At 41.5% G+C, this 21,477-nt stretch overlaps 1 protein-coding gene across 1 annotated transcript; it reads right to left on the bottom strand.

The window, feature by feature from the left end:
- Window positions 1-7,515: 7,515 nt before the first annotated feature.
- Window positions 7,516-18,191, bottom strand: RBM24 (RNA binding motif protein 24). The gene is made up of 4 exons (XM_030234943.2): window positions 17,881-18,191; window positions 17,241-17,364; window positions 16,092-16,146; window positions 7,516-9,633 (listed from the first exon to the last, which is right to left on the bottom strand). Exons 1-4 carry the CDS (start codon window positions 18,046-18,048, stop codon window positions 9,303-9,305), a joined length of 678 nt encoding a protein of 225 aa, XP_030090803.2. The 5' UTR covers window positions 18,049-18,191; the 3' UTR covers window positions 7,516-9,302.
- Window positions 18,192-21,477: the final 3,286 nt, after the last annotated feature.

Below are 21,477 nucleotides of genomic sequence, written 5' to 3'. Positions count from 1 at the left end.
TTTTCTTCATGATTAGCAGCAGACTAGGCAGTTCATTATTCTACATTCTGGTGTAAATATAGATGGCTTCTGCTTTAAAAAAAAAAAAAGTAAATCAAGAAATGAGCACAGGCGCACGAATCTGAAAAGAAGTGAGATAGTGGATTTGAGAAATAATGGGGGAGGCACTGTCCAGCTAGGTTTTTTCAATGCATTGCTTTTGGTAGTTGAAGTCACTCAGCCTTCTGCTCATTCTGCTTTCCAGCCTGTACCTTAAGAAGGTCTTTGTCAGTAGCTTGCACCACCTTGTGACTTAGGAGAATTTCCCCCCGGGAAAGATGCCCAGGGTCATGTAGCTGTAGAATTTGAGAAAGGAGGATTCCAGTTGCAGAAGGAAAAATGGTTTGGTCAGTTGCATTTTTAACTAACATGAGGCAGGGGTGGAAAGACTGAATTTGCAGGACCTCCTGCAGCAGGAGCATGAACCTGTATATCCAGACAAGCTGCTGTGAGATCTACTAGGGATGTGCTTAGGCAGCTCCATTTAAATGGATCATGGTATGATACATCCATTTTGTAGTTGGTATGGCTTACACACATTCTGCTCTTTGAGTGAGTGATCTTGCTCAAAACATCATTTCTCAAATAATTCCAAGATGAGGTGCTTTCTACCATTTCTCAAAAATGAGAACAACATGTGAAATTTTACCACTGATGATTTGCTTCAAACTCTGGGAAAGAAACTGAGCATCACATAAATATTTCTTTTCCCCCTCCTCTCCTCTACACCAAGTCATTATCTGAAGAGGACCCTTCATCATAAACATGAACATGTTCCAGCCCTTTTCTTCTTTCCAGCACAGCAGAATTGTTCTTCCCCTAAACCCACACAGGTGTTAGACTTGTTCCCATTCTATAAATTTGAGAGCTGATCACTGCCTGGTAGAACACAAAGCTGCTTGAAGGGTTTGCATGCTGCTTGCTCTGCTCCACAGCAAGGCCCTCATGAGTGGTTCTCTGTCTGCCAGACAGACTTGCAAACACCAATAATCTTCTGACTACCAGTATAAGAGAGCAGTGAAGTTAAATGTTCTTTTCTTGAGATCACTGCTGAATTAGGAATTAAAAGTTAGTATCATTAGATCTTTTACCTGTATGAGTGACAGAACCTAAGACTTTGTAGGTAAACCTGCTTGGATTCAAGAACATCCCACCAAGAAACAATTTCTTTTTATGTTGGCATATTTATGATTTTGTCCTCAGAGGTCAAAAAATGGGCAATAACTGCCCTTGTTCTCATCCAGTTTTTGATCTCCAGACAATCCTACAATCTTCATAATCACATTATACACCACAATAAATGTTGAGAATCCATTAAACTCTTTTAATGTTTGCAATTACTTGTACTTTCACCATTACCAAGCAGACTAGGTTTTACCCCTTTCGAGCAAAACTGTCTCCTGCAGTTCTCTCAGGGCATATTCATGCATTCTGTTTTCAGTCTGGGCCCTGGCTGGATATTAAGCTCATTTGATTGTGCCTAAAGCTTGCTATTCTGTTCTCTCTTCAGCAATGGCTGTGGCAGTCAGCATCCCAGCTGTCCTGCTGAAACAAGGGGTCATTAATACAGCGCAGCCACGTTTCAGATAAACTGTATCTCAAATGCAATAGAGACAGTGCCTGCTTCTGCCTAATACTGCCATTCCCTGCATTTAGGAAAGCCAGATTCCTTGAGGCTCCTCCACACACTGTTTGTATCTCTGCCAACCTGTATTCTTAGAGAACTGCTGGCAAGCACCACTGTTTGTTGTCAGGATCTGGCTAAGGCACTCTGTACAGGTTTTTTCCATTATATTGAAGACAGGACACAGGATCTTTGAAGCCAGCTTCATTCTTGAAGTTCTATGGTCGGCAAGACCTTCTTCCCCAGAAAGACACTACAGAGCTGCTTTCTTTGCCCTTTGACTGGCCTTTGCTAAGCTAAACTGATGCATCCAGGCAAAGAAAGCCTCTCAGCTGTGGTGTGCCCTTCTCAGGCGCTCACTCAGCTGACCCACTGCAGCATGTCAGGGGGTGACACCAGCCCTCTGAAGGCTGGTGCACACTTCTGTTTTCACACTCAGCTGGTGTTCTCAGAACTCTATCTCAGATTCTGATTTCTTTTGGCAAGATCCCAGGTGTTGTTAGAGTAGACAGCCCTTCTTGATAAGGTCAGAGGAAAACCAGTTTCAAGACACAGTAGTATACATGAAACTGGTGACATTTACAGAAGAATAAAGCCTGGAGATCTCTTCACTCTCACTTAACATGAAAACCAGTATAAATGATGATGGCTCTTAGGTTAGTGAAATGATTCACTTTACAGAAAAGGAGAAAATATTTTAGTTGATAAAGCAGTTCTCTAATGTAGAAAAAGCTAATACTGATGAAAATCAAGAAAGATTGATGCATGAACTTACATACTGTGATGCCTAAGCCTTGGTTAATGAAGAACAGATTTTCCTTAAATAGTGCTCATAACATAAATTAATATAAAGGAATGGACACTACTCCATAACCATATATTGAAAAAGAAATTGTGAACATTCCTTATTCCACTAATGTGCTACTTATCATCTTCCAAGGCTAGGACAAGAGCATACTGGACAAAGAGAGCAGCCACTTTTAAGGTCCTTCATTGCTATTGTGATGAAGAAATTACATTTTTATTGAGAGTGTCCATCACTTAATAAAGCTTTGGCCAGTATATGAAAAAAAGCTTGTATTTCAGCTTTGTTATGCTTGGGTCGTTCTTCCCCGTGTTTACTTGTCTGCATAAAACAGTATGGTGAAATTTGATGATCTTAAAACTTTTTACCTAATGTAAATCTGTGATTCCCAAATTGTCCACCTATGCCTCAGTAAAAACAAGGTTTTCCTCTAGACCTCCATTATTTCTATCCTCATTCAGAAATATTATTAGTGATCAAATTAGGAGATTAATTCCAGCAGTTTGAACAAGTAGCCAGGGAATCCCGATTTTTGGCAACATCATATTATCCACAGCCTTGAGTAAGTAGACAGCCTTCCCTTTGGAGCAGTTGGAATATGCAGTGGTGTGTTTGTTGAAAGCCTTTCAATTCTACTGGTTCTTGTCAGGAAAAAAACAAAAACAATCTACTCTTCTTCTAAGTGCAAGGATATTTTGCTTTTAAGCAATTTATTATTTTAAAAAATAGGGGGGTTAATATAATTTTTTTTTTAATTATCCAGTTTTACTGTTATGGGAAACAATTTTGTTTATTGCAGGGTTTTATACTTTAGCTGATTTTTGTCATCACTACAAATCCAAAAAATAAAAGTCCAAGTTTTTCACAGGGTGGCAAAATTCCTCACCTGCATTGCTGGATAAAAATGTATTCTGTTCTTCAAGTCTGTTGTAAAGACTGATTCATGTCCTTGCAAGTGCAATGAAAAAACTCTTTTAACAGCCTAATGACAGGTGATGGATTCACTGAGCTTTGCTTATGACCTAGCTCTGTCGGTTTTGGTATTTTGACATCTTTTCCTCAGGTTCAAATGGAGTCGTCAAATTCAGAAGAAGATGAGCTGCAGATAAAAAGAGCTATTTTGTAAAGACTTTTTCAGATTTTGTAAATTTTGAGATGAAAGACAATGGGGTTTTCTTATTTTACCTAGTTTAAGTCTTAAGAAGGAAGTGACAGGGTAGGTGCAAGAGCCCTTGCCCTGTAAAGGAGTGGGAAACAAATCACCCACAACAGCCACATATAGAGAACAGAGAAGAAGCAGGAGGCACAGTGAAATCTGGTCCAAAAATTAACATGAGGACACTGAGCTGAGGATTATATGTATGTCAGAGACCTCTAACCAATTAATTTGGATAGCATCTTTTGACTTTCAAATGCTTGGTGATGAAACAGACTTTGGTGGATTCCTCCCTTTTCCCAGACTGTTTAGGTCAAAAATTATGATAGATAGTGTAAGCTAGCCCAAATTCGTGGCTTATCTCAGCAAAATTGGCACATGGAACTGGGAAACATTCCAGAGCTAATTTTCTTTAGGATGAGAAAAGCTGATAATTGTTCTATAAACTCTTCTGAATGCAGTCACAGTTGTAGTTTTCTCTTTATTCTTTGACACTGTGTCAATCTTATTTTTTTCTCATAATTTTACACTGCATTTTGGAGGGATAAAAGTATCTGCAAACAAGCCCCCAAAGCCCAATCATCAGTCACAGTAAGCATTTTGTAAATTCACACAAAACCATGTTATTTTTAAACATATGCAGGCTCTTAAGAACCAATAGATAGGTTCAAAATAGAATGATTTTTCCCTGAGTGTAGCTCAGGAATTGCTCAGTTTAAAATGGGTAAGCATCTGATGAACAAGACTAAGAGGTGCTTTGAGTGGTTGCATCATTATTTTCATCCTAATATAGTCCTTCCACGTGTTTGAAAAAACCAAGAACAAATAGAATCAATGAAGTTTAGCAATGCCAAGTTATGTTCACTAGTTAATAGGAAAATAACTATACTAGGAAAAACTGCAATTCTAGGAGCCAGGTCATCAATGTAACCTTTCAAGGTATTACACCTTTTTTAATCTACACATTCCTTAGCAATGTTTCCTAGTTTCAGTTTCTTCCTCCCTCAGCAAGAAACTCCGCACTGGTCACTTTTCAGTATAGAAACTCTTGAAGGTTTTGGAAACTCAACTGGAAATATTTTTGTGAGTTTTTTGCATATATGCCATCTCTCAAGTAAAAAGCTAACATTTTTTTCTGAGTGTTCACATGTTTCATAATTATGTGCTGCTATTTCTCAGTTTGTTTTTTTTTGGTCCTGGTAATGTGAACTGTTGGCATTTCATGTATGTGAAGTGTTACTGAGGTGTACTTTATGTACAAAGATCTGTTCAGCTACTCATTTATCAAAAGAAAGCATTAGTGTTCATGTTGTGTGCTCAAAGCTAAGTTTGCTAGTGGAGCTCACACATTTACATTTTTGCTGATGTTATTTATTCTGTCAAGTTGAAGCCAGCAGGCAATTGACCTTTATAAGCTGAGTCATAAACTTTTATTCTGTTCCCATTGTGGCTTTCCACAAGATAGACCCCTCCAGGGCAGCAAGCATTCCCCTTCACACCCCTCCCTGGGGGTGTCTGTCACCTTCAGGCAGAGGCAGGGGAAGACCCAAGGACATTTTCAGGGGCCTGCATCAATAGGGAAAGGATGCTGTCTTCATCCTGTATCAAAGAGAAGGTTAGTGTGCCATCAGTGTGCTTAGCCTTTCTCTCAGAGGCACTCCTGATTTTGATTCCTACTTGATACCATGTCTTCTAGGCAAGCCCCTTGGAGCAAGAACGGGGTAAGGAAGTAGAAGACCAGAGTAGAAAATGGAATTTATTGTTTCCTGCTCACTTCCCTGCTGGGTGTTTACACGCTTCTTAGCAGAAAGAGCACTACAGTGTGCTCTGCAAGGTCGAAGATCTTAAGGTCACATTGCAAAAGGCAGTTCAGCAACACTTCTCAGCAGCCAGGCTTGAAACACTTGTTAAAAGAACCATGACAGCATCAGGCCAGGATGTTAGTGAATGTTCCAGTTCTGGAGTTTCATAATCGCCCATGGTGAAATGAAGTCTGACCCCAAGACCAGGAAAAATCTTTTCTAACACTTCAATTTCACTACTCCCTTCTTTTGTAGATGAAAAAGACCCTTTTTGTGGGTGAAAGAGCAGCTCAAATTCTGCAGTCAAGCTTGTGCTTTTGCTGAAGTCACAGTAAGAGTGACAGCTGCAGTGATGAATTTCAGTATGAAGATTGTATGAACATCCCACCATTCCTCAAAGAACTGGTTAATGCTGCCATGCATTTCACACAGCCTTCTTTCAGCTATCAGGTGGCAACTCCTTTTGGTCATCAGTGTCTTGGACTGACACTGAAATGTTAAGTAGTCCTGAAGATTACAAATCCATCATCAGCTGGATCTGAGCAGCTACTTGACTGCTTACCGGTTCAATTACTATATGCAAAAAGCTGTCCTGACCTTTAGGTTTTTAGTAACATCATTTTGCTTGCAGGAAGGGTTCAAGGACCAAAAAACTGCCAGGTGTGGAAGGAGATTGATTCAGGGACCTCTTGAGGAAGCTCAGTCCACATAAACCCATTAGATCTGATGGGCTACACCCAACGGTGTTGACAATCTAGGGAAATACTGAACAATCATGGAACCATCCATGGAACCATGGAGCCATGTTGGCAGAAGTTTCCAGGCACAGGAAGGAGAATGTGGTGATTTGGAACAGCCAGCATGAATTTACAAGGGTAAATCATGCCAGACCAACTTAATTGTCTCTTGTGATGAGGTGACTTCATCTGTCAAAGAGGGGAAAGCAAACAATGTTGTCTACCTTGAGTTTAGCAAGGCTTTCCATGTAGTCTCCCACAGAATCCTTGTGTCCAATTTCAAATGGATATTTAGGCAAAAGCCTAACTGAATCATTGGTCAAAAGGGTTTATGCTCTGTCTTCACTTGTTACAGTGGAGTTTTTTCAGCCTCTGGCTGGTCTGATACTTTTGTGAATGACTTGGAGGGAGATGGGATGCAGTACAGTCAGGTCTGTGGACTGATGATACTTAATGTAGTGTGTACTTGACATCTTAGAGATCAGACCTGCCATTCAGGGGGATCTATACTTGCCAGAGGACTAGGCCAACAGGAACATCATGAGGTTCAGTCAGGACAAATACAGCAGTCCTTATCTCAGGTGGACTAACCACCACAGCTTGGTTAGCTGCTTTGCTGAAAAGGACATAGGAGGCTTGGGGCAGGCTGCACAGGAGTCAGTGGTAAACTCTGGCAGCAGGGAAAGTGCATCAGACCGCATCAACAGGAGCACAGATGGCAGATTGATTATTCTGTTTTACTCAGCACTCATTAGACCACAGCTGCCATAGTGGGTCCAGTCTAGAGGCTCCCAGTACATGACAGCTGCTGGCAGACTTGAACGACTCCACTGAAGGATCAGCAGGATGGCTGGAGGCTGAAGCATGAGAATTGTGAGGAGAGGATGAGGCACTGGGGTTTGTTCAGCCTATGGAAGAGAACAGCAATTTTCCAGTTCCTAAGAGAAGATTACCAAGAAGATAGGGCTGGGCTTTCTGCCAAACAATGAGAGACTAGGGCTGTAACAAGCAGGGAGGTGCTGGTTAGATAGAAGGGAAAAAAAAAAAAAGACACAACAGGAATAATTAGGTAGAAGAATAGATCCCCACATGGGGATTTTTAAAGACCTGACTGGACAAAGACATAAGGAACCTCAGATCTTCCAAAGTCCCTTCCATTCTGAATGACTTTATGACAAACCTCAGAATGGATCTCCTCCTTGTAATACAGCTCCCATCAATCTGTGCATTTCAAGTCAGTGTACATGCTGCTATTCACCTCACAGCTCAGGAAAACTATATAAAAGATTTCCCCTCTAGTTTTAACTAAACAAGATCTAAGACAATTTGGGCAAGAACAACATTAGACAGGATGAGACAACATTTTTTTATTGTTTTAATACGAGTGAATAGATTAGGAGATCTGAAATGTTGTAAAGCAATATACATAATGAATAAATAATATGCACAGGAGAGTCATGTCTGCATTGTAACACTGGCTAGTATTCAGAATACTTCAAATAAATCCAGTGACATTGGATAAAGTCCATAAAAATGCTATCCTGTCTTCCCTTGTATGAAATTGTTCAAGTATAAAAAAAATCCAATACAGTGTAAAATATTAAATTCCATTTCGGTCAAGAATAAAAATTGCAAGTATTGTAGTTTCACAGGACAATGTAAAGCAGCATTTTCTAGCAAAGGGAAAAATAGTCAGTCTACATACAGATGAGTGAGAAAACGGCACTAATGTATTTGAGAGGTCTACATGAATAACTAGTAGAGGGAAAAAGAATGAACTAGCAATATTTTATGTAAAAACCTAAAAAAAAGTGTTAATTTAAGAGTACCCTCATACAGTGCACATACTGAATTTAAATAAATCCAAGTCAACATCCTTAGTTAATTAGGTTAATATTTAATATGCTACATCTAAGCCTACTAAATAATTTATACCATGAGATGAATACATAATTTTACAGTGTCACATCTAAAGTCGCTTTCTTTAGAGCGCAGCATAGTAAAATTTTCAAAATAAATATTTCTTTTTAAATAGCATAACAATTAAGGCACAGTATAAATCACATACCATTAACCCTTCAGGAACTGCAGTCTTGGTAACAAAAAGTTGTCTTGTGTACTGTATGTTTGCTAATAAATACTTTAAATATAATCCTGAAATAGATATTAAAATTGTACAAATGGTTTCAGAAAAGAAAATTCCCTTAAAACAGTTCTTAAAAGGTTTTAATTCATTAGGCTTCTTCCTGCCTTTATTCACAAGTTACGAATAGATGCAATAAATAGAAAGAGAAGGCTGTTGTAGTAAAGGGCTGATCCTATTTTAGAATCAGAATAGCTGACACCAGCAGTTAAAGTTTCCCAAAAGTGAAACGGGATGGGGCGAGGGATTAGGATGTGACAAGCTCATCACATGAGCACGAGTGATGTGTTCTGTCCAGAACTGTCTGTGTTATTGATTGTCTCTACAGCTGTTGCACCCCTTACTTCCACATCACTTGCTCCATAGTTCCACTCATCCAGAGGACAGAGAAGAAAATAACTTTGGTGCCTGTCCGCCATCTTACTAGCCGGCCATCTTCCTTGGGTTGTTCGGTGCCCGTCAGTGAGACAGTGACAAGGTCCTGTCTCACCAAGACAACTTCTGAATGCTAGAAAGGACAATCAGTGCTTTAAGCTCATTTCCTCTTAAATGGATAAAGGTTACATATTGCTGACTCAAGTTTTTCCCCTGGTTCAAACTTTTCAGATACCATTTTCTTACTTATAAAAGGCAGTTTTGCTTCCCTGATACTGTAGAAAGTACATCTTTGCTTTTTTTTGGTTCTTTTTTGTTTGTTTGAAAATACGAAGTCCCATAGCTACTCCTGCCACTCTTTCATGACAGTACAGTATTTTTCCCCCCCTTTTCTTCTGGCTTGACACTCGAAACTAGACATGCCGCACTACCCTTCCCCTCTAACAACAAGATTTGGATGCATACTGTATGAAGACAGTGGAATAAAAATCTTTAGTTTCGCAATAGCATCGCTTTCCTTAAAGCTTCTTAGTTACTACGAATTGTCTCTGTTAACTACTTATACTGGAAGGCCGAGAAGAGGAAGAGAGAGCTCGCGAGCTTCCTTCGGGAGTCCATCTGCTATTGCATGCGGTCTGTCTGCAGCTGTTGGGGCTGGTACTGGCCGAAAGCTGCCGCTGCCGCCGCGGCTGTGCCGGGCGCTGCTGCGGTGAGGGGCTGCTGCACGGCATAGCCATAGCCCCCGGCTGCCACGTAGCCGGCGGCGGCAGCCGGTGAGGCGGCGTACGGGTACTGCTCATAGGCGGCCGCTGCCGCCGAGTACTGCGCGTACGCCGCTCCGGTGTAGTCGATGTACGGTGTGGTGGAAGCAGCGGCCGCTGCAGGCTGCACGTGGGGAATTACCACTCCAGGCTGCACAAAAGCCTGTGGATAGACATAGTGAGCGGGTATCCTGTTGAAAGATGGGAGAGGGAGTTAGAGTCGGTACGCGAGTCAGCGCCTAAGTGTCATATCCATATTCCGAACTAAAACAAACTCAATTTAGTTGTTGTTATGTGCATAGGGTTGCCACAATAACTTGACTCAATGGACCAATTATCAGTTCACTGGCCCGAAGAGATGCATCGCTCCAAAGCACAGCGTTGTAGCTGAGTTAAGTTGGGGTGTTCAGCATTCCTTGAGGACAATATCTATAAGGCCATTCAAATCTTTAGAAGAACCAGCATTACTGATGTCTGTTTTAAGACAACTCTGAAGGACTAAGCTTGATTATTCCATCTCGAAAATCGCAGTACTTGTTTTTCAAATCACCTCTAAGTCATTTTTATTACCCCTCTTCTCTCTTATTTGACTCTTAGTAAAATTACTTCCTGCAATGCTTTTAATATTAGTAACTGAGCAGTTTGGCAGCATCACTATAATGAGCTCGACAACAGCCAATAAGGCAACAAAATGATTGAACTCTGACTTTATGTCAAGTCTTCCCAGGGAGGCGTGTTAAGAGCGTATTGTGGCAACCCTACTTAAGTTGCTATGCAGACTCAGCACACATTAATTTCTCTGCAACCTCAGTCACCCTTATTAAAAATAAGAAAAAAACCAACACAGGCGACAAAGGAGTTTAAATAGAGTTCACAAGTGTGGTAAACACAGCAAGAATCACACTTTCCAAACGAACGATAGTGCAGCTCACTCCGTCACAAGAGGCCATTGAGGGGAAGCTACATAGATGCTATTAAAATCCATAACAGTGACTCCTAAGTACATGTGCATCACACTTTTATAAAAGTTCGTAAGGACACAAGAGTCAAACCTGTTTGATTATCAGGTCACTGCTGTCCTGTTTTGTGCCAGCTTGTTTATTTCTATGCAAGACATACAGCATAGAGTTTTTTGGGAGGTGGGCATAAGATTAAGTCTAAATAGATCTGGTGCTTAACAAAAGCAAAAAAACCACAAATTTACAGTTTAAGAAATAACCATTCTGAATAGATGAGTAAACACTTTCCCATCTTGTCCAAGTCACATAATTTGCTTTCTTGGCTTGTTTACTTAGCCCGTAAGTTTTAAAAACTGGTCATATCCTTGTCTTAGCACACAAGTGTACATACATGTTAATCTCACGGTTGGATTTTATCATATAATATGATTTAAAAAAAATACTCTGTATAATTCTCATTTTACATTCATAACCCTGGTCTTGCATCTGGATTTCCAAAGAGCAGTCCTTCATGTATGCAGCTCCTTCCCAGCCAGTGAATCTCTATACATGCATGAAAAACTTCTTGTAAAGATTCACTGTTATTTCATACTGAACTTTTTGTACCTTTATAGACACCTCTAAAGACTGCATCAACCTTTGAACACACTTTAGGCACAGACGAAAACTGTAGTAGTAAAAAGTGTCCTCTATTCTCCAAATTCAAGATTTCATGGAAAGGGTTTGTTGGGGGATTTTTTGTTTGATTTTTAAAATAGTTTTAAGATGTACTTAAGTGGTCAACAAGGAAACATTTGCAATCAGAGGGAACACTGTCAACTGGAATCATAGCAAAACGTAGTTTAAAGTAAGTGATAGACTTTAAAACAGCTTAGTTTTCTTTTTCAGAAAAAAAAAGAGCTCAGTTGCTTGAATAGGAGTATTAGCAGAGAGAAATGTTCAGTTGCCCTGTTTAAGACATGAACACCACAATCATAAAAACCCAACATGTAAATGAAATTCATTTCCTATTGTGGGAGGGGAAAAAAATAAAAGAGTAACAAATAGGGAGGGATTGGGAAGGGAAAGAAAACATAAAACGAAACCATAAGTTGGGTTTTTAACACTCACCTAATTTATGAAGTGATTAGCCAGAAGTGCATTTGAAGCATACTTAAGCTGGCTCTGTGCATTTAAATACACATCATTACCTGAGCTCTCCATATGGATGAGCATAAGCAAGCATTTTGTATTGGTCACCAACCAAGTACAATTCTAATAAACATTACGTATTTCTTAAGCATTTAGGGAAAGAAGTATAAAAACAAATCCGAAGTCACAGAGAGTGTCTTTTGCATCACAAAGAGTCCATTTAACACCACATCAAAGCAATCTTTAAATTCAGCACTTATGGAAGAGAGTAATTCTAACAGAAGAGACAGCAAGAAAGCTTATCAGGCTGCTTGTGTTGCCTTGAACTGATGTTTCTAAGATTTTCTGAAGACACTTGGACACTCGGCCATATCCTTGAAAAAGACAGAAGATACATGTGCTTCTACTTAAGCTCTTGTGACTTGGTTTATTTAAGCCAAGAAACTAACAGGTGGTGAAGTTATGAAACATTATCTGTTTGCCACATCTTACCCTACAATAAACATAAACCCTCTGTGCAGGCTCCTCTCCACCATGCCATTTAACACATGATGATTGACAGCATAAGCTGCAGTGGGGCTATTTTTGATCATCTGTCATGCTACAACTGTTTTCAGTCAAGTAAAATGGCTTTATATGGCCAAAGTAAATTTCTACCTACTGCAGAGGCCAGGACACGAAGATCTCAGCCATTCAGAACCCAACTGCTTTTCATGCTCTGCCAGGTCAAAAGCTGAAAAAGCAATTCCCACTTACACTAGAAATCCTTAGTATCCTTAATTTCAAATAAAAGCTGCTGCTTTACTTTTCAGAGTGATAGTGTGAGAAATTGACAGGATTTAAGCTCTCTTTCCTGGCAGTAGTTTTCACTTTGGAATGTGTATTTACTGTTTTATGCCTTTGCAATAAAGGAAAATAGAAGCCGTATTTAACTTTAGCAATAACTGTAGGTTTGAGATACTCAAAATTCAATGACCTACATCCCTGCCACGTGCCTTAAGACTTTCTTTGTGTTATAACAGAAGATTTATGTTTAACTAAAGACCTAAAAAATAATCCTATAGGCAACAATAAAGTGAATGATAATTTCAAAAGAAAGAAGACTTTTGAGACTACTGCGGAGAGCTGCGGCATATAAAAATTCAGCAGGAGTAGTGCATCTTTAACTCTCAGCATCACATTCTCAAAAAACTAGATATTTAACTTAAAACAAAATGTTTTGCTTTGGCCGTTGCATGGCATTGTTTGCTTTTGTAAGCATAGTTAAAGAGTAGATTTTCACAAATGAACAACTCTCCTTTTAAGAGAAATAGGTTGCATAAACATTAAACATACAAGACCCTTACTATGTTTCCTTTTATCTGATAACCACTAAGAGGACATAACAGCAGGCTAACTTCTGACTGTACAAGCTTCATTCCCTCTTTTCAGACTATCTGTAGTCTAGCATTATAAAGGTCTTTTGATCAAAAACTCAAGAGGGGGCTTTTCCTTCTCCCTTAAGAAAGGCAGATTTGCCTAAATCTTGGAAGATATCAAGCATGTCATATCAGCTAGCCATTTGATAATGGGCTTAATAACTTTGGATTTAACTCTGGTCTTACTGAAAACAGTGGATATGTTTTCATTTTGATATTAAGTACAGGTTTTAGACAGAAAATAAAAAAATCTCCACACCAGTTATGTCCTTCTGTAATACCTCTGAATAACCCTGAATTTTCCCACCAATATTAAAGTAAAAATTACATTAGCAAAATAAGAAAAGCTATCTTGGGAAGCAAAGTCATCTTCCCCCTCCATAAATTCCTGTTGAATTCAGAGATAGTATTTTAATAAACAATCCTGAAAACAAAGCTGTATAAATAACCAATCCTGTGATCAAACAGCTTTCTATGAAACACACCAACAGTAAGATAGATGCTGAATGTAAAAAGCAGGAAGAAATGTTATTTTGCAGCACTGAATAAAAAAAATGCCCTGCATTTTAAATGCACCATGCGTTGAAGCTAATCTAGTTTCTGTCTCCCTCCACCACAACAGTGTGGTACTTAAATCAGAATATTGAACTTCTGCATCTTCTCAGTAAAAGTAATGTAACATAATCAAATTATTTTAAGTTTATTATTTGATAGATGTGAAACCTTATGTTGTGGATGTCCCTTCTCTGAAAGTGTTCAAGGCCAGGCTGGATAGAGCTCTGAGCAACATGGTCTCGGGAAAGGTGTCCTTGTCCATGGCAGGGGTTGGAACAACATGATCTGTAATGTCCCTTCCAACCCAAGCTATGCTACGATTCTGTGATTCTAAATCACAGCTGACCGTACCAAAATATGGCAGCACCTCACTAATTTGCACTGCTAGGGAAAAAAACCAAAACTCAACCACAAAACATCTGAAGCTTTTGTGTATGGATTAGCTGAGTATTGGCACTGAATCACCACTACAGCCTGTTTCACACAGCATATTAGGGAAGTGTACTGCACAGGAAGAAAAAAGGCTTTAGGGTGACCATGTATTTCAATGCAAAACAAACAGCAAAATCTTCAAGAGAAGGAGATTCAAATAAGTGCTGAAACATCCCCTCTTACTGTCACTGAAGTGAATGAACATGTTCATTCATCCTAATGAATGCTGTTCTCCTTAATCTGAACTACATACTTTAGATAAAGGTACAGGTCACTGGAAATTTTGAGGAGGAAGAAGGATTGGTAATCTCTGTTGCTTACACATAGTAAAAGAAATGCAACAGCCAAGGATGAATGAAAAATTACAAATTTTATATATACATGACTCTGTGACCAACATTCCATCAGATTTATGTGCAATGCATTAGAAATCCAACCTTATTCAGCTTGCTGGAAGGATTTCCCTGACTTAAACATGGTTTATGTCATCTATTGTTGGCTTTGGGTAAGGAAAGCAAGAAAGACTCCTACATTTCCAGAGTCCTTTAAGCAAGGGACTACCACAGATCCTCCTTTTCTTTTGTGCTCAACAAATACTCAGTCTCTCCACAGCTGATCCCTGTACAATTCAGTAGTTCCCTTTTCAACAAGTGTTTTAACAGCTCTGGAGAAGAGATGTTCTGCCTCCTGCCTACCTTAATACAGGCATCATAAAGTGATCACTGCATACACACTGTCATCTCACACTTCAAAGAAGCAAGCAAAATACAGTAGAGGATAATCATAATAAGGTAAAAAAAAAAAAAAAAAACCACAAAAAGTTTTTACAGCCTCCCCACTCTCAGAAGAATCAACATGTTCTTTTAAAATTACATGAAATTTCTAGGAAAAACTTTTTCCTGTGGTTTTCAGAATAGAAGCTATTTTTTCCTTCCATTCTGACAAATCAAATTACTGAGACACTGTTGTTCCTTAATAACAGATAAGTATGATATTCTAAAGCCATTCTAACCAAATAAACAAAATACATTTGTTACACATTTTCCCTACTTTATTGTTAGCTTATGCATTAATTAGCAAAATGCATTATTTCGCAATGAGTTTCTCAGTCACTGTGCATTAGTGAAGTGACACTTTGGAAAGCATAAAGCAGACTTCACCTTCTAATGATATGCCTATAAAAAACAAGAGTTAGATCCACTTAGGAATAGTTTATACTCAAATTCAGGAGAAATGCACTATATATTAAAGACAGATTGAAGAAAAAAAATCCCCTCAAATTAGAAAGCCCAAATGGACGCACATCGTTAATAAGGAGTTCCACACCCTTCCCCAAGAACAAACCTCCCAAAAATTATGAACATGCAAGCAATATATTGATTTACTTAAAAATCAAGAAGTCACACAATTTAGCACTCACTACAAAATATGGTTAAAAAAGTCACAGGCTACAGCTTGAAAGCAAGGAAAAAAAAGGCCCTTTGCTCCCCATGGCAAAGTCACTCCTCAACAACAAAACCAAAATTAAAAAAGATCCCCCCCAAAAAACTTTCACTACAGCTCTTTCAATTAAATAAAAGCACACAGTTTAGCTATCAACACCACTTCATTACTGTAATAAATAAAAAAAAAAGCACACGGAGGTCTATTGACTATATGAAAAAACATACATGCATCGTTAATCACCATTTTAGCTTGTTTGTGTTTGAGTCTACTGGTTACAGAGTTTAATTCCAAACAGAACTATTCCACCTCTTATCATCATATCCTTCTGATCAGTTATCTTAACTGTAAACGATCCCTGTCAGATTAGAAAGAGATAAATAACATTGAGTCAAGCTGAAAAAAGAGAAATGGGGCACAGCAATCTTGCATCAAGTCATACCTCTTTGTTTTATCATAGGGTCATGTGGGACTGGACTGCTTAGTCGGAAGGGCCACGTCCCACACAACTTGACTCAGCTGCGGCATTTAGAACATGACCGACAAGGTGAGTGCATTTATGAGTATACATTTATAAATCTGAGAGCTTCAGCATTGCTGGCCAGCTTTAAGGATGCTACTGCAAGAGGCCTTCAATGATCATACTTTTTCTTTCCTTTTTCTTTTTAAAGATTTTTTTCCTCCCCTATTTGAGGTCCCATTGAGACTTACCCGAAAGGCCTCTGTATGAGAGCTGGATGAAGCTGCTGGACACCAAAGGCAAAACCTACCAACAAAAACACATCACATTCTCTGTATGGGTGTTTTTTTGGCCACTTATTTATGCTATATATACACACACAAACACACACACAAAACGCAGAGTAAGGGCCTTTACTAACAGTCTGCAGTAACAACAGCTGAAAGGCTGTAGAACCAAAAATTAGAAAGCAAAATATATCAGTCCATACACACACAGAGAGAGAACTTAAACCAGTAAAGCACATGCTTTCCTAGAGATGTTTAGGAAAATTACTTTTTCTAAACAAGTACAGGGTTTTCATTCACATTTTACCTGGTGCTCCATCTGGATCCCTAACTTTAGCATCTGAATGACTGTATGGTACTTTCCATTCATCAGTATAGATGTGTAATTTCTACAAACTTAAAATTTAAGTCACCCCTACTCATCAGGACTTAGCACAGGGGGTCAAATCCCTACTTCATTTCTTTCTCCAGATACCCTAGCATAAACCCTGTCTTTCCTTGGCGGGCACTTAATTACACAAGTGCTCATCAGGCTAAACACAGGGGAATTCAGAATGACCTCCTTTAGAGCACAAATGTGCACACACTCCACGCTCCTCTCACTCTTGCTGCAAAGCAGCAGTCTGGGAAGTGGCTTGGACATCAGATTGTCTCAGATGTGGTCTTAGGAAAAGCCATTTCATTTTAAAAATCTGCATAATAGCTCCCATCTGCTTGAGAAGTTTGTATTAAGATATTGTTTGTGTTAATAAAACCGCACACATTGGAAGCGATTCACTCCTAGGCCAATCTTACCCTGCAACGATACTGTAAATGGTCAGCGCCACCGCATTCCCAGCAGCAGGAATAACCAATGAAGTGTTTGAGCTGTGGAAGTCTTCCTGGGGAACTCCAGATATTTTATCTCTGATCGCTTTTGTTTTTTTAAATAAGGCACATGTGCAAAATAGCCAGAAAATTACCACATGCTGCATTTAAACATCAAAACCAAAGCACGCCCAACTGTGTGCGTACTTCAGGAAGGTGGAGGGCAGCACTACCTTTTTTTGAAGTTTTACTCTCTTCAGAAACCTGAGGTACGGAGAGAAAACCCATTCAGGGCTGCTTCCTCACCTGGCTGCATTATCCGCGGCTTGGCACCCAGGTACGCCAGGTTCACGTTGGCTTTCCTGCCATCGATGATGGGGTTGGGGTCCTTACAAGCCCTTTCAGCAGCAGCTCTGTCAGCCATGGTGACCTTAACGAGTGATGCCGAGCATTAGATCCTTTTCCGTGGGGAAGGAGAAGCCTCCCGCCCACAGCAGCGACCCGGCCGTACCCGCGGGCGGCGCCGAGAGGCCCCCGGCCGGACCCCGGCCACGGCCCGCCTGCCGAACGGAGCGGGGCGCCGGGAGCCGCGGCGGGCGCAGGGCGGAGGGCGCGGGCCAAGCTCGGCCGCCGGCAGATAAACCCCGCAGCGGCCGTATCAGCGAGCAACAGGCGCGCCGGCGGTGTGCGAGGAATTGGGCAATTCCCCCCCTCAATCTCCTTATTCAGTAATTTCCACCCCACCCCCCCCCCGCCTCTATCCAAACTCCCCAGCAGGGAGAGAGAAAAATAAAAAGGAAAAAAATAAAGAAAAAAAGAAAAGCAAAAAGCCGGACGCTTGGTAGCCCCTCCCGGCCCCCGAGCTCTCACAGCGGCCCCCGCGGAAGTTTCCCCGCGATGCCACCCCGCAGCCGCCCACCGCCCTGCCCCTCGCTCCGGCACTTACAAAGCCGTATCCCCGGGACTTGCCCGTCTGCCGGTCGGTGATGACCACCGCCTCCTCGATGTCCCCGAAGACCTCGAAGTACTTGCGCAGGCTGGAGTCGGTGGTGTGGTAGGGCAAGCCCCCGACGAAGATCTTGGTGTAAGTGGTGTCCTTCTGCGTCGTGTGCATCTTCAGCCCGGCCCTGCGCGCCGCGCCGCGATCTGCACCCACGCGTGGCCGCCGGGGCGTGCGGGTCCTGGGCGGCGAGACCCGCTTCCAGACTCAGCCACGCTCCTTTTTTCCTTTTAATTTTTTTTCTCTCTCCTCTCTTCCCCCGCCCCCCGTTTTCCCCCCGCCACCCAGCTACAATGCAATTCCCTTCTGCCTTTGCAGACCCAGCTTCCTCCTCCTTCAAGAGCGGAGCCTCGCAGCCTCGGGCGGTTTTGAGGTAGGTACCGGCAAAAGGAGGAGGGGAGGCCGGGCAGCAGCCAGCCTGGCGGCCGTAGTGCTGGAAACGAGCAGAAACAGCAGCTGGAAGAGGAGTGCAGGGCCTGGGCTCTAACAACTGAGTGGCCTCCCCCCTAAAAGCCACCGGGTCGGTCACTCTCGGTTCCTCCTCCTCCTCCTCCTCGCAGGGGCGGGGACGGCGGCGGGGCGGACCCCGCGCTCGGCCGCGGCGCGGCCGGGGCTGACACACAGCTGATGGCAACAGCTGGATGCCCCTCGTGCGGCGGCAGCCGGGATCCGGGGCCGCCAGGCAAAAGGGGGGCCTCAGGGGTGCCCCTCGGGGACGCCCGGTGCCCTTCGAGGCAGGTTTGCTGCAAACAGCAAGTGCCAGGAGACAGGGTCCAGTGCGGTCAGCTGTGCCCGGCCGGCCAGAGAGCCCGCGGGCACAGCCGGCTCACTGGCTCCTGGAGTTCCTCAGATGCTTCGAACCCTCCCCGAAGGTTTGTGGTCAAACCTCTGCAACCTTCACTTACTGCTCTCTCCAGGCTAGCAAGACTACGGTGCTGCAACACATCCATTTTTATTGTGGTGGTGCTGGTGGTTGTGGTTCTTGCTGTTCGTTTGGTCACAAGATGAAAAAAAATGGTAAAGCTGTTTCCCTTGTTTTTCTCTTCTCTTGCTGCCTCTGCCCAATGCTGGGATTGGGAAGGATGAAGAGAAACATAAAGAAAGGAATGTCTGTGTGATATGAAGAGACAGAGGACTGTGGGAGTTGGGGGGAAGGGAGACTCACAGGGAGACCGGAAGGATGGGAGGAAGGTTAAAGATTGGGGAAAACAGATGTGCATATGTGTATAGACTTCTAAGCCATTCTCTTGCAGTCCCAAAGTCTTGATAAGTACTGTGTGTCTCTTTTTCCTCTTTCACCTTCTTCTGTCTGCTAGGCTTTTCCCTATGAAGACTCTCACACTTAGAAAAATGAGCAATGCATCATTTGCAGGACAGGCTTTCACAAAGTTCTTCAGCCCCTCTGGTATCAAACGTTAACAATATTGAGAGCACTTAGTCCTAAACTTAGGCCTTGTTTGCTGGTATCTAACCTCAGCTCCATTTGATTTTGTCATCAGTAGTTTTCCTAGTTCTAATGGCCTATACCTATAGCAATCCTAAGCCATGCTGTCACTAAACCCTACTTGACCCTTCAGACTCTCCAGATTAAATTTGGTTTAACATGTTAAGGCTAACTCAAGTGAAATCTAGCAGCACCCGCAGGATGAGACATAAATGTTGCTTTTCAAGTGAAATTATGACAGGCCCTTGACGTTCACCTGAATTCAGTTAGGTCACCTAACTCTGTCCCCAAATGTCTTCCAGCTTGACTCTTCCTGTTGGTCTGGAACATTGTGTTAAACCTGACACTCCAGCCACTTCTGTTCCGAGGGCTAATCGTAACTTTAAACTCTAGCCCAGTGACCTGAACTTAAATAGTAGCCCAGCTAAGGGTGTCAGTGCTCAATGGAGCTCTGCAGCACACAGCCCACTTAGTAGTGCATTTAACTTCTCAGACCCCTGTGGACCTAGAAGATGAACTTCTAAAAAGTTCATCTGAAACCAAATGCAGTTTCCTTTCCTTTGCTGTGCCCAGCACTCCTGAGTGTCTTGTGGTGTCTGCACAAAGGGTGAATTAGCCTGGCTTTCCAGTCCTTGCGCAAACTCCTGTATTAAGGCCAGAAAAGCAACTTTTGGCTGTCCCAGAAATACTTGCAGATGTATTTAGGAGTTCACCTTTTTCAGCCCAGGTGGAAGACTGATGACATTGACAGACCCAAACCCAAAATCTAGCTTTTTGGTCTAGCAGCAACAGCAGGTCTTCCAGGATTCAGAAAAAATCCTGGCTTTTTTTTTTTTTTTCAGAAAAAAACCCCAACTTTCCAGACCTATGTCTCAACAAAAGACAAACTTCTTGCATTTAGGTAGGCTTCATCATGCAGCCCTTGTTCATACTACTGATTAAAAATATCTGCAATACAGCTTTTGACCTACTCTGACAAGCTAATACATCCTCTTCTGTAAAACCAGAAGTGAAGCTGGCCATTAACAGCTCAACATATATCCTGTAAGCTATGCTACAACTGTTCTATTACTATATTAGCACCCTCAATTTAAGATGGCAATCCCAGTAAAATTCAGGAATAAATACAGTTCTCTAGCCCATTCATTCCTATAACTGAACTGCATCACTAACACCATCACAGGGAAACAACCCCTACTATTGGAGTATAATTCCTCAAAACTCAGTTTTACCTTACATCTCTTCTAGCATCAGACCTTTTTCTGCTTTTGGGGTCCTGACAGAATCTAGGGTATGATTTTCCAGCCTCAGGATTCCTAGGAATCCTTACCTAAATCCCAGGGAAGTGATACCTCATCATTTGCAACTTCTTCTAGTCCATTCAACACAAGCCTTTATTTTTGTGTGGCATAACCTGTGAAAAACAAACACAGGCCTCCAGCTCTGAGATGCATGATCTTATGACCTAACTGTGGCTGATACGATTCGACTAGCACTCGGCTATCTACTCCTTCAGCAGCCCTCAGAAATAAAAATATTTTCCAACTACATATCACTCTTAATCATCACTTTAGGTTTACCCAAAGAGAAAGGTAGACCTCTATCATATGGAAATTAATTAAAGCCCATTTGAACACTTAAGTGATCAGGAATATATTGTATGCTTCTTTCCTATACCATATGTTAACTCCAGATTTTGGGCTAGTCTTAGCCCAAAGAAGGTTACCATGTACAGCCTAGAAAGGGAGTTTTTTCAGATTCAACTGTTGTGAAAATGTTCTGGAATGACTGGGGCTTGTGTCTTTCTGCAAGGGCTAGGTTTCTCCAAAGCCTGAAGAGTGAGGCTTATCTACAGAACCTGTAGGTCCCACAGAAAACTGATGAATCTGGATGAATTCAGATGAGGATTAGCCTGGAGTTAGCTTGAATTGATGGGACAGTGTTTACCTTGCTATGCTGGATGTCTGGCTAAGTTTGCAGTCAGACTAATGGATTTAAAGATTTAAAGGCAGGGACTGTACAACATTTATTGTGCTGAAGAGAAGTCTGTGGACTTCACCAGTGTCATTTTCCCAGTTGCTTAAGATAATTGGTATTTT

Source organism: Serinus canaria, chromosome 2, assembly GCF_022539315.1.
Source record: "Serinus canaria isolate serCan28SL12 chromosome 2, serCan2020, whole genome shotgun sequence".
In the NCBI taxonomy this organism is placed as follows: domain Eukaryota; kingdom Metazoa; phylum Chordata; class Aves; order Passeriformes; family Fringillidae; genus Serinus; species Serinus canaria.
The sequence above is the reverse complement of the archived record's forward strand: the minus strand, read 5'-3'. Positions and strand labels throughout refer to the sequence as shown.

Bases quoted from the DNA above. Each gene is read 5' to 3' on its own strand.
- RBM24 (XM_030234943.2), bottom strand. From the start codon at position 18,048: ATGCACACGACGCAGAAGGACACCACTTACACCAAGATCTTCGTCGGG. The intron at 17,365-17,880 runs GTAAGTGCCGGA...TCACTCGTTAAG, and splicing joins AGTCCCGGGGATACGGCTTT to GTCACCATGGCTGACAGAGC. The intron at 9,634-16,091 runs GTAAGTCTCAAT...ATCTTTCAACAG, and splicing joins CTCATACAGAGGCCTTTCGG to GATACCCGCTCACTATGTCT.